Raw genomic sequence first — 12,394 nt, 5'->3', positions numbered from 1 at the left:
CGATACGCCCTAGTTATCGTGGATTACGCCACCCGCTTCCCCGAGGCCCTTCCCCTACGACAACCCACCACCCAAAACGTTGCAAAAGCCCTCATCACTGTGTTCTCAAGGGTAGGATTTCCCCGGGAGATCCTGACGGATCAAGGCACTCCCTTCGTCTCCTCCCTTATGAAACAGGTCTGCTCCCAACTAGGGATTAAACAGATACGGACCTCGGCGTATCATCCACAAACCGATGGGTTAGTGGAACGATACAATGCCACCATAAAACAAACCCTAAAGAAACTATTAGGGCTGGAGGCGAGGAGGTGGGAGGAAATGTTACCCCTTGCCTTATTTGCGATACGTTGCAAGACGCAGAGCAGTACAGGATATTCGCCCTACGAACTGTTGTATGGCCGACCCCCTCGTTCTCTATTAGACATGGCTCAGGAAGCCTGGGAGGCAGAACCAGATCGCACCCGCCCCCTCCCGGAATATATGGAGAACCTCAAAAACCACTTGTCTCTAATAAGGGACATAGTACATCAGAATCTTACACAGGCACAAGAGAAACAGAAGGGTCAGTATGACAGAGGCACAAAACACCGAGTCTTCTCAGTGGGAGACCTAGTTCTCTTAATGATGCCCTCTTCCGATCAAAAGCTCCTTGGGCAATGGCAAGGTCCCTACACCATACTCCGACAAATAACCCCTGTCACCTACGAAATACAACTAGACCCCACACGGGGTACCACCCAGATTTACCACGTCAACCTGTTAAAAAAATGGGAAGGGCCTCGTCCCGTCCTGACCGGCTCTAGGGGTTTGGAACCTCTTTCTTTCTCTCCTTGCATAGACCCCGCCCTACCTCCGTCCCTGAGTGTAGCCCTCCAACATCGTCTCTCCCCTTTACAACATGTGTTTTCCTCTTTGCCTGGTCACACCTCCATTACTGAGCACGCCATACAGACGAGTCCGGGGAAAGTGGTCCGACAAAGGCCCTATAGGGTCCCTGAAGCCCGTAGAGCGATCATACATCAGGAAATCGAACAAATGTTAAAACTGGGCATTATAGAACCCTCTGTAAGTGACTGGAATTCCCCGATAGTGCTTGTACCCAAACCTGATGGGTCTGTTAGATTTTGTATTGACTTCCGGGAGGTTAATAAGATATCAACCTTTGACACATACCCGTTACCCCGAGTAGACGAGATGGTAGAGCGTATAGGAAAAGCCCAATACATATCCACTCTGGACCTTTGTAAGGGGTACTGGCAGATACCCCTCAGAAAAGAAGACCGAAAGAAAACGGCGTTTTCGACCCCTGAAGGTTTATATCAGTTCCTCGTCCTCCCCTTTGGCCTCCATGGCGCGCCCGCCACATTCCAACGGGCCATGAATCATATCTTAAGTCCCCACACCCAGTACGCAGGGGCCTACCTCGACGATATAGTTATCTACAGCGACACCTGGTCACAACACTTGGAGCATCTCCATAACGTCATTTCCTCTTTGGGCTCCTATGGATTCACGATTAATCCCGCCAAAACCACCCTGGCGGCCCAAACCGTTAAATATCTGGGATATCTCCTGGGTGAGGGTCTTATACGGCCCCAGAGCAGCAAAACAGAAGCCATCCATTCCCTCCCCTTCCCCCAGACCAGAAAAGATTTGAGGGCCTTTCTGGGCCTCCTTGGTTACTATCGCAGGTTTGTGTCCAATTTTTCCCAAAGGGCCGCCCCGCTCACTGACCTATTGAAGAAAGCCACGAAAACAGAGGCCATTCTGAAAAACCCGACTCCCCTATTGTGGCATGCATTTAACGATCTGAAGAATGCCTTGACCTCCAATCCCGTACTAGTTAGTCCGGATTACACACAACCCTTCCTCCTTCAGACAGATGCTTCAGAACAGGGTTTAGGGGCTGTACTGTCACAGAGGGACCGCGAGGGGAACGAAAGACCCATCCTGTACCTCAGCAGGAAACTGTTTCCTAGAGAACGGAATTATGCAGTCGTGGAGAAAGAAGCTTTGGCGATTAAATGGGCAGTAGACAGTCTCCGTTACTACCTAGAAGGACGTGACTTTACCATCTTCACCGATCACGCCCCCCTTGAGTGGATGGCCCGGAACAAGGGGCACAATGACCGTGTCCTGCGGTGGTTCCTGGCCCTCCAACCATACCGCTTCAAAACAGTACACCGAAAAGGCACAGAACAGGGTAACGCGGACTTTCTCTCTCGCTATCCCATATCCACACCGGATACAAGAAAGACAGCTAGGGAAAGGGAATGTAACGAAGACCCCCTACCTCAGATCGGGCCCCCCCTCCTTACCCTGTCCCGGGAATCTTTTCCGCTCAATCCTCCCTGTTCAGACAGTCCATCCCAGCTTTCATCCACAGCCCCGGTGACCACAGGAACCCCGCCCCTCTTTCTCTTACAGGAGCCAATCACGAACAACGGACCACCGGAAGGACAACCCCTGATTCCCGGAAGTCCCTCCTACCCGTTCCCCGCCGGGAATAGAAAAGCCGGAAGACAGGAAGCAGAGGTCGTCGAAGGATCGTGGAAGGAGAGTCCGGCAGGAGATACGACGAAAGGAGAGGACGAGAGCGGTGAACCAGAAGAGTGGTCGGAAGACTGGTGGAGTCCCCCGGAGGAGGCTGAAGAGCGGCCGTAACTCGAATGAGAGTTACGGCGGAGCCCGTGAGTACCAGTTTCCTTCCAGTATAGTACTCTAAAGCACCCGTGTGTACCTTGGGGTTCCATGTACATAGATGTATATACTCTCTCTCCTGTTAGCACCCCTGCACCCTAGTAAGATCTCCCAGTATCCATTGTACAGCACCTCACGCTTTGTACATAGTATCCCCCTCGAACCCCCTTTCCGAACACCCCTTTTCTCGACTTGTCCCTCTTTCTCCTTGTCCCTTCTCCTCACAACCTCTCCTCTTTATCACTCCTCGGTGAAGGTTACGGCAGCGCCATAGACTGTCCGCAGGTCTAACGGCTCCTTCTGTGTTTTTGTCTCACTGCCCTCCGAGGTGTTCATCCATTCCCCTTCTTGGGACCAACGTTGGCGACTTGGACAGCAGAAGACCTTCGGTGACGACGACCGCAACCGACGGGATCCCTCATCGATTCCAACCCCTCCGGCAGAAGACCCGCATTCTATCCTGTTGCCCACCGTACCTTGAACTCAATAAAGTAGACTATTGCACACTATATACGGCCTCCTTGCCTGCTTTTCCAGCCCGCCAAATCCCAAAGATCACATCACTATAGAATACATGGAGTTCAGTCGATATCGTTTCTCTGTATTGCAATTGCTATTCATTTTCTGATGACTGGTTTCTTTCTCAATGAAAGCAATGCTGTATTGTGCCTGTTGCGTGCAATTATCATATTTCAACCAATGAGTGGCTGCTTCACGAGAAGGCCGACGTGTAGCTAGTCCAGTAGTGTGAGTAGGACTGGGAATTTCAGGTTGACAGGGAGACCTAAGAAAGGCGATATCAGCAAGATATGGGTTTAAGAGTGATGAGGCTTGAGGAATGAGTGTGAATGACAGACTGAGCAGGGGGGCCAAGAGCAGCATGGTGAGGACTCTCTGTATATTGCTCACTCAGTTTCTCACCTTACTCTCACTTGTCCTACCTCTTGATGGTATCTAAATGCCCCAAAAGTCCCCCACTTGCCCCTCGGCCAGAGGGTCCGTACCTTCTTCTTCAGGCGTTGTCTTTCATCGCGCGATGGGTCCAGAGCATCACACACCCACTTGATGCTGAAGTAGGTGACGGCGCCAAAGATGGATAGGCGGAGTAGCAGTCCAATGGCCTGGCTTCTTGTCAGGGGCCGGAGTAGGAGGTCTCGAGGGCTCTCTCCTAGGATCATGATACCCACCACCTGCTCACGGGTAGGTGCCTGAGGACTGGAACCAAAAGCATTATCAGATACCGTTTTTAAGGTGGCAGCTGTAGATATTAAATCCTCCTAGAGTATCCTAGAGCTGCCAAGGAAGAGACAAGAACAGAACTGCCATGATGCACCAAATCTGTGTAAAATACATGTACCCTACTTTTGACTTTGATACAGCTATATTCTATCTGAGGAGGCTTTCACTGTCGTGGTCGGCCATGTACCAACTAAATATGTGAAATGGTAACTTGCACTGCTACTGCATGTATGTGGGATTCCTGCTTGTGATGTGCCGCTTATATTGTACATTTATTCATAAAAGAGAATCCTTCATGGCTGCTTTCTATGCAGTTCCTACTGTGTGTGTGAGAGGTGCCTGTACGTCTGCTCATTGTGCTGTACCTTTACTATGTGCAAGGTTGAATTACATGGACAATGCATGTTCCGTACACGGTTTGTGTATGAAGGGAAATGTGTATGTCTGGTCCAGATCTGTTCATGTTGATTGTGTGTGATGGAAGCTTGCACTGTTGCTTGTTTGTTTGTTGCTCTGCTACGCACCCATTGTCTTTTGTCTGCTTGTGAATTGAGGCTGCAGACAGGGCCCTTGTTTCTTATGATGCTCTGCTGGGCCTGGATGCTAGCTAAAAACTAGCCCCAAGTGATAAGGGTGACAGTCAGCTAGTTGTGAATTTCTGGCAAGCATAAAAAAGGTATATTTGGTATATTTGGTAGCAAACTTAAGCTTATCACTGAATTTATCTTTGTGAACAGGTTGCCCCTCTGCTTAATTAATTTGCACCTTCGCGCCTGATATCCCATTGATATCAGAATATTTGGAACAGTGGCGGGACAAGTGCACTGCTACTCTGCACCTACACTTTTGCATGTAAGAAGCATGCAGAACTGCTGCTTGTACTGATGATGCTATTTAGCCCCCCATCACAAGTCACAAAGTATCTTTATGTGGCAACACTGCTCTAGGTATTACCAGTTATTTAAGGTAAATTCAGATGCAGGACCTGCAATTCCGAGCTTTTAAAGGGTATTGCGGGATTGGAAATACTTAAGAACCGGGATTTACCAGGTGGTATTATCGGGTGTGACTTTTCTACCCAGTATTAATGACTGTAAAAGTTGCCCATCTGAGTAATTGCAAAAATACAATTAAAAACATCAAAAGAGGCAGGAAGTATATAAAACAACATAGCATCATTGCCAGCCCATGTAGCTCCTAGTTTACAATACCACGGTGAGCCACATAAAGGAAGATTGTACGATATCTGCACTCCGATGCTATCTGGAGCAGCTATTAATGCTTATTCAGTGGATTGCCATCATCACCAGCAGGAAGCCAACCAGACTTGAACTCGAACAGCATTGTACGCCAAGGCCACAGGTGACTACATAAAGTGAAAACTTGGTAAGAAACAGCGCTATATGCTGGCCGCTGGCGGTGAAGGCTGTAAAGAAGGAACACAGGTTTATTGGAGACCTGGTACATAAAATAAGCACCACTTTCAGAGCCAGAATCTGGCAGGGAACCACAGACAAGGTCAAAGCGGTCTGCAACCATTAGCATACTATGGAAGATAGCATCTCAAATACCATGTGAGGGAATTACTTGCAGTGCACAGCCATGCAAAGCTGGTGGAGGACCGATTCCTGTACTGGAGCTGCAGCCTTGGGAGGAGAAGGTCAGGACAATTAATTACCCCACAAGCACAAGGGTATGCAGAAAGTGTAAAAGAGACGTGCCCAAGAGGCAGGTGAGTGCTGTAAACTTTTACATTTTTACATATTGCACAGTTAAAAGTTGTGTATACTTCTATCGTTAGGGTGAAACGGGTGTGGACACTGAAGATACCTGAAGTTTATTCAGCTAGTAATTTTGGGTGCAGTAACACTTGGCCAGTTGCAAATGCATTGAATGTTCTCACCTCAGGATATTGTTTTGCCAAAGTAAGATAAGGCCCTAGAGTAAGATAATGTCCAGAACCTTATTATCATGCTCCAGTCTCATCCAATTGCAAGTAGAAAGCTGCCAAAAAATAATTCATTAGTCAATCATCATCTCACTGTAGTTGTGTACCCAAACTATGAAGCAATGGGGGGGGGTTTCTTAGCGCCCGGGTATCATCTCACAAGGCATCAGTGATGTCGTCCAGAGACAGGAGCATAGGTCTGACATGAGCAACAGAATACAGCAGCAACACGGCCAGAGATCTGTCCAACGGTATTCTTGGAGCAAGAATTTCCCCTGCATGGTATACAGACATGCATGGCTGCCCTGAGTGACCCTACTGAATGTGAAACTGTCATCCTCACTTTTTACCAGCCCATCAAACATGCTAATCTAGAATGGACTCTGTAGCGTAGGCCTGTCCATGGTAATGCCAAGCTTCAGAATGTGTTCTGTGTCTTGGGATGGGGGGCGCAAAAAGTGTGTCCTTTTTTGTTGATATGGTTCTATTGTCCATGTTTGTGGTCTGGAAGTGACGGTGGCAGTATACTGATCTTTGCAAATTAATACTCCCAAACAGATCTTTTTTTTCTTTTTCAGAGAGGAGTGAGGCCTACTTGCCCCACTTTGTCAAAAATTCCCCTTCAGTGTGGGAACCAGAACCTTGCACAGACAATCTGTGTGCCTTTTGCATAAGTGTGTACATAGTATATGTACCTAAAATGTAGATATTTTCTCTGGGAGCAGCGAGATCCATTTTAGAATGACCCCCACTTAGCAGCAAAAATGGAGGATGGATACAGCTTCCCCAGAAAGTGGAAGTGTATTGCTTGGTTTCTTGTGGCTGGAGGGTGGAGACCCAGACACTGAAGTGAGGGAGGATGGAGTTAGGACTAACTTTAGAAATTTTATGATGACCTTCTAGCAAGGAATTTATGGTAGGTTTTCTTGAGCAGTGCCATTTGGTGGATGGAAGAGGATAGGAAAGGAGAGAGGGAAGCATCAGTATATTCTGCTGTTAAAGGTGGGCAGTTTCTTTGCAGACTTACCATTTTGTCTGTCCCGGATAGCTACTTGAGGAAATCTGATGACACCTTGGTGCAGAGTCTTCACGCTTCATTGTGCTCATGTTTTGGATACCTTTGCTTGGAACCAGCATCATCACTGCCTGCTATGAGAGCCAACATCTTGCACAAACGCTGTGTTTACACTACCGGCAGAAAATTACATCTGAAAGGGAACCATCCCAAACTCAATCCAGGACCTTAGACAGACAATACATTCACTTCCTCAGTTAGGAAAATGAATATAAATGTAGGACCCAAACCACCTCACTTAGCTCTGGTTCCAAGTTCTTCTTGACCAAGGAAGTAGGTGTTGTGCAGAGTACGCAAAGCACTGCTTTGTGAAAAGGGCTGGGATCTACCTGACAACCAGTCTCGCAGAGTTGAGGGCGCATCACCTGAAGTATGCACAAACTGCTTGAGAAACAGAGGGTCTGCTTACAGCCTGGAAGCGTGCCTGCTCAGAGAGGGTAGAAGAGTGCCCAGCTCTGCAGAAGGAGAGACATGTTGTATGTAAAGGTGGAAGTATTAGGTGATATGGCTTGTGAACCGTATCATGTAATACTAACACAATAAACAAAAGTGAACCTCGGATTCACCCATAGCATCCTTATCTCGGTTCTAGATAGTGTGGCGCAGAAAAGTCAGGCGTATTCAAAGGAACATGTGTTAAGCATTTCACAGTGCCAGAATTGACAATAAGTAAACGAACGACTTGAACGGAATCTTGAAGCCAATTTATAAAGACAGATTGTATTTTTATATAAATATAGGCACCAAAATGAACTTCATACGTTGCAATATAACTGGAGTTATAGATTTTCAAAGTATTAAACAATAAATTAAATGAAAGATGTCAAATATTCACTATTGAAGTCAATGGGGAAAAACACACTTAGCAAAACGATAGTTGCAAGGCAAGTTCAAATGACTCCTCTTGTGGTTAAGGTTCTGTGGGTCCCTCGACCAAGACTCAACAATCGTTACTTTGTTACCTTCGCCGAGGAGTACGGGTGCAGAGGTTACTTGGCTGTCCTTGATGCTGATGGAATACGCGGGAGCTGTCAAAAATGCAGCACTTGGCAAAACCACGCGTGATGGAGTTACACTCTACCCTCAGACAGTAGAGGCCTTTGGGAATTTCTTCTACCTTGCTCGGCGGCTCCAGATGCAGAGGTAGCTGGCAGCTCTCAATCACTGTGTCAATCAAAGATGCTTTGCCACACATTCGACCATACCAACTTCAGGATGCAGTAACAGAGCAGCAGGTTCGTTGCCAATGTCGGTCGCTTTCGCTGTGAAGGGCTCTTGGGCTGGAGATGTGGATTATGAGGTTGATCTCCCGACTGGTGTTCACCAATCCTTGACTGCGGCAAATATAGTACTCTGGGACTTCGGTGTCTGTTGGTCAACAGGATTTGCTTAGCGGCTTGAAACTTGGTGTGAGCTTGTATACCACTCTGGGCTTGCAGGACACCACTTCTCTTTGGGCTCACTCTCGAGAGGACCAGCGGGTCTGCAGCACATGGTGTGTGCAGAGCTCTTATCGAGCAGAGAGGCTGATCATGCACGGCTGGAATTGCAGACCTGCAGATACACTTTTACTTGGGTCACGCAGGGTGGCACAATAAAGTGCTGCAGGTCTGGTGACCCCTCTTATCACCCTTGCCTTGGGTACCGCTGGTACCATACACTAGGAAATTACAAGTAGTGAAAGGTGCTTGCCAATTTGGTGCACCAATTCAACAGCTACAGTTTAAGGTAAAAATCACTGGTACTGGGGCCTGGTTAGCAGGTCCCAGGACACCTCCAGATCTATAAAGATAGCATATAGAGCAAAAAGTGGGGGGTCACCATGTCAAAAAAGGTATTTTCTAACACATGTCTAGGAGGAGAAGCCCAGTGTGTTCCTGACAAGTGAAATGCCCTGATGAAGCAGACTACCAGAGAGAGTGAAGTTGGTGACGACCCAAGGCGTGAGAAGGCCTCACATTTCCCAGTGAAGTTCCTGATATCAACTGCATAAAAGAAGCTATCAGCCAGAATGTCATGATACCGTCTGACACCACTGCAGTATGTCCAAAGAACTGGAGCTGCACAGCCCATGGTGTACCACCATGAAGAGGCATCCACTGCCAAAGATGAGCCTCCATCTCCAAATGACCTCAAGCTACTATACTGCAGATGACAAGCACCCGCATGCACCTGGCCTGGAGATGGAACTGCAGAAGATGAGCACCCGTTTGCACCAGGGCCAGAGGTCACAACTGACAAAGACAAGCACCAACCAATCAAGTCTCCCGCTCTGTTCAACTCTGGTGGTCAAGTGAAGAACAAGACAGCAGCCCATGTTCCCACAATCGCCAGAGCTGACGCTAAAGGAGGCAGAACTCTCACTGCACCACCCAAACCACATCTCTGTTGAGGAGGTAATAAGGGGCACAAACTTGCAAAGACTAGAAGACGGTCTTCATTTTGCAAATGAGAATGTTAGAATGATAATCTTTGCTACTACAAACTCTTTTAGATTCAAGAATGACCAAACTGACCTATGAATAGGCTGTCCTTTTTTCAAGGTCTATTTTTTAAGATTACAATGGGTATTCTCCAGTGTACATTCAGTGATTTTATTGTAGTAGACCAACTATTAAAGAAAGTAGCATGCATAGGAGGTTCGTTTGGGTTTTTCTTTCAAAAGCTTCTTCGAGGGTCACAGGCAATCACAAAACATCTCTGTTGATGTAAGGAGGTGGAGTATAGGAAAGTTACTAATCTTCGTATTTTATCTTTTTGAGAGGAGGGCAGAGGTGGTTGGAACAGCAGAACACAATTGGGAGAACATTCTTGGATTTATATAGCTGATCATGTTGATTACAAGCAGGCCGATGGAAGGAAGATGTAGCACCAGATAAAATATGCTGCTAAATGCAGCTTTTGGGGCACACCTTAGGAGGTGCTAATGACTAAAGGTGCTAATTAGCATGCCACATTACAGTATCAAAATTGACTCAGTAGCCAGTGCATCTCACTGCTCGCAAGAGACAAATAGCCTGAGACTATGAGAACAAGCATTTGCAATGCAATAGGGCTCGCCTTTGTGAGAGTTTGAGCTATTGGCATTGTAAATGACAATACCTTTCATTTATGTGTTTTGAAAACCTGTAAGCGGTGTGTAAACACGCACTTTGCACTAATAGTCTTTGCTTACGAGAAACAAGGCTGGCAGTAAAAGAGGCGCAGTTACTGCCAGCCTTGCTTCTCGTACGCAAAGACTATAAGTACAAAGTGCGTGTTTACGCACCGCTTGCAGGTTTTCAAAACACATAAATAAAAGGCATTGTCATTTACAATGCCAATAGCTCAAACTTTCGCGAAGGCGAGACCTATTACATTGCAAATGCTGGTTTTAAACAGCATTTGACAGCTTCTCAAGATCAAATTCCAGTTAAAACCGAACACCTGGGGCATTCCCCAAAATTTACTGAAAGCCATTATAGCCCATTATTCTGACACCTGGTTGAAAAAAAGAGTTAACGCCGAATGGACCACCTTGGTTAAAATCTGGACAAATAAAGGCTTTAAAAAAGGTTGCATTTCCACCAAAGATGGCCGGCCACAAAGCTCATTCACTCCAGAACGCAATTAGCTTTCTCAATATTTTAGTCCTCGAATTGTTTGACACAATATTATGTCCACACAAAATTTCTATTCCGATATTCTGTCAGTTATCTATTTTAAAACCTTAATTTCTCCAAAGTAACTGAATGGATTTACACCAAATAATTAAAATGCACAATCTGTGTAGCAAGACTTCGCTTCCTGCCAAATGTGGTGTAATTCCGTTCAGCAGTTTTTGTGGTTGTGCTTCTCAAAGAGGTCTATGGAAAATGCATGGGAACTTTTTCTCGGTCCCAGCATGATGAATCACCCCGAATCTTTCTAGGGAAGAGCTGAAATAAATTGGCTTTTTCTTTGGTTGGTTTTGTGAAAATTCATCAAATGTTGCCAAAGTTATTAGCAAACCAAAAAAATGCCATACCTATGGAAAAGCAAACCTAACTGTAACAACCTAGTGGCGACTGTCACTGGAATATATATATGGATAAACCTTAACACTCCTTGGAAAAAACAAAAGGCATGCTGAAAGGACAATATTTATCAGAACAAAGCGGGCAGAAACAGCAGCTGAACCTGTCCTAAAAGACATTGCAAAAGGATAAACGATATTGTGGAAACCACTCTTCCTGAGCTCATCCTCTGCCTAGACTTTGAAGTGGAGTGCCTGCTTTGAACAGGGGTAGAAAGTGCTACAGAGCCACCAGTGATAGCAGTGGTATATGAAAGAAGAATTGGGTCATATATGGTGTTAGGGGAACATATATAGCTGTATCTATATCTATATCAACAGTAAGTGCAATCTTCTCTCCCTCACAGAAGGCAGTAAGTGCAGTCTTCTCCCCCTCACAGAAGGCAGTAAGTGCAATCTTCTCTCCCTCACAGAAGGCAGTAAGTGCAGTCTTCTCCCCCTCAAAGAAGGCAGTAAGTGCAATCTTCTCTCCCTCACAGAAGGCAGTTAGTGCACTCTTCTCCCCCCTCTCAGAAGGCATTAAGTGCAGTCTTCTCCCCCCTCACAGAAGGCAGTAAGTGCAGTCTTCTCACCCTCACAGAAGGCAGTAAGTGCAGTCTTCTCTCCCTCACAGAAGGCAGTAAGGGCAATCTTCTCCCCCTCACAGAAGGCAGTCAGTACAATCTTCTCTCCCTCACAGACGACAGTAAGTGCAGTGTTCTCTCTCTCACAGAAGGCAGTAAGTGCAGTCTTCTCTCCCTCACAGAAGGCAGTAAGGGCAATCCTCTCCCTCACAGAAGGCAGTAAGTGCAGTCTTCTGCCCCCCGCACAGAAGGCAGTAAGTGCAGTCTTCTCCCCCTCACAGAAGGCAGTAAGTGTACTCTTCTCCCTCTCTCACAGAAGGTAATAAGTGTAGTCTTCTCCCCCTCACAGAAGGCGGTAAGTGCAATCTTCTCCCTCTCTCACAGAAGGCAGTAAGTGCAGTCTTCTGTCTCCCTCACAGTAGGCAGTAAGTGCAGGTTTTTCCCTCACACAGAGGGCAGTAAGTGCAATCTTCTACATCTCTCGCAGAAGGCAGTACGTGCAGTCTTTCCCTTCTTTCGCAGAATGCAGTAAGTGCAGACTTCTCCCTCTCACAGAAGGCAGTAAGTGCAGTATTTTACCGCTCTCGCTGAAAGCAGTAAGTGCAGTTTTCTCCCTCTTTCTCAGAAGGCAGTAAGTGCAGCCTTCTTCCCCCTCACCGAAGGCAGTAAGTGCAGTCTTCCATGCTCTGCAGAACAGATCCGTTGGGCAGATAAGTGTACTATTTCATCACTCATATATCGTGCACTTAAGCATGAGGACATGTAGGTTACAGGCAGATCTCTGGAACGGGTGCTTCACTCACAGAGGGTTGTGT

The 12,394-nt window shown here is 46.7% G+C and overlaps 1 protein-coding gene across 13 annotated transcripts in view; it reads right to left on the bottom strand.

Moving 5' to 3' along the window:
* LOC146785113 (outer mitochondrial transmembrane helix translocase-like) overlaps positions 1-12,394 on the bottom strand; it is a 209,064-nt gene that overhangs the window by 148,588 nt on the left and 48,082 nt on the right. For 10 of the 13 annotated variants that reach the window (XM_085633765.1, XM_085633768.1, XM_085633774.1 and 7 more), the window contains one exon: positions 3,705-3,915. The exons of the other annotated variants lie outside the window; for them this stretch is intronic. In XM_085633765.1, the coding sequence (XP_085489891.1) occupies positions 3,705-3,915 (211 nt within the window). The remainder of the gene's footprint in view (positions 1-3,704; positions 3,916-12,394) is intronic. 13 annotated transcript variants of the gene reach the window in all.

Source organism: Triturus cristatus, chromosome 11 (genome assembly GCF_964204655.1).
Source record: "Triturus cristatus chromosome 11, aTriCri1.1, whole genome shotgun sequence".
Classification (NCBI taxonomy): Eukaryota; Metazoa; Chordata; class Amphibia; order Caudata; family Salamandridae; genus Triturus; species Triturus cristatus.
The sequence above is the reverse complement of the archived record's forward strand: the minus strand, read 5'-3'. Positions and strand labels throughout refer to the sequence as shown.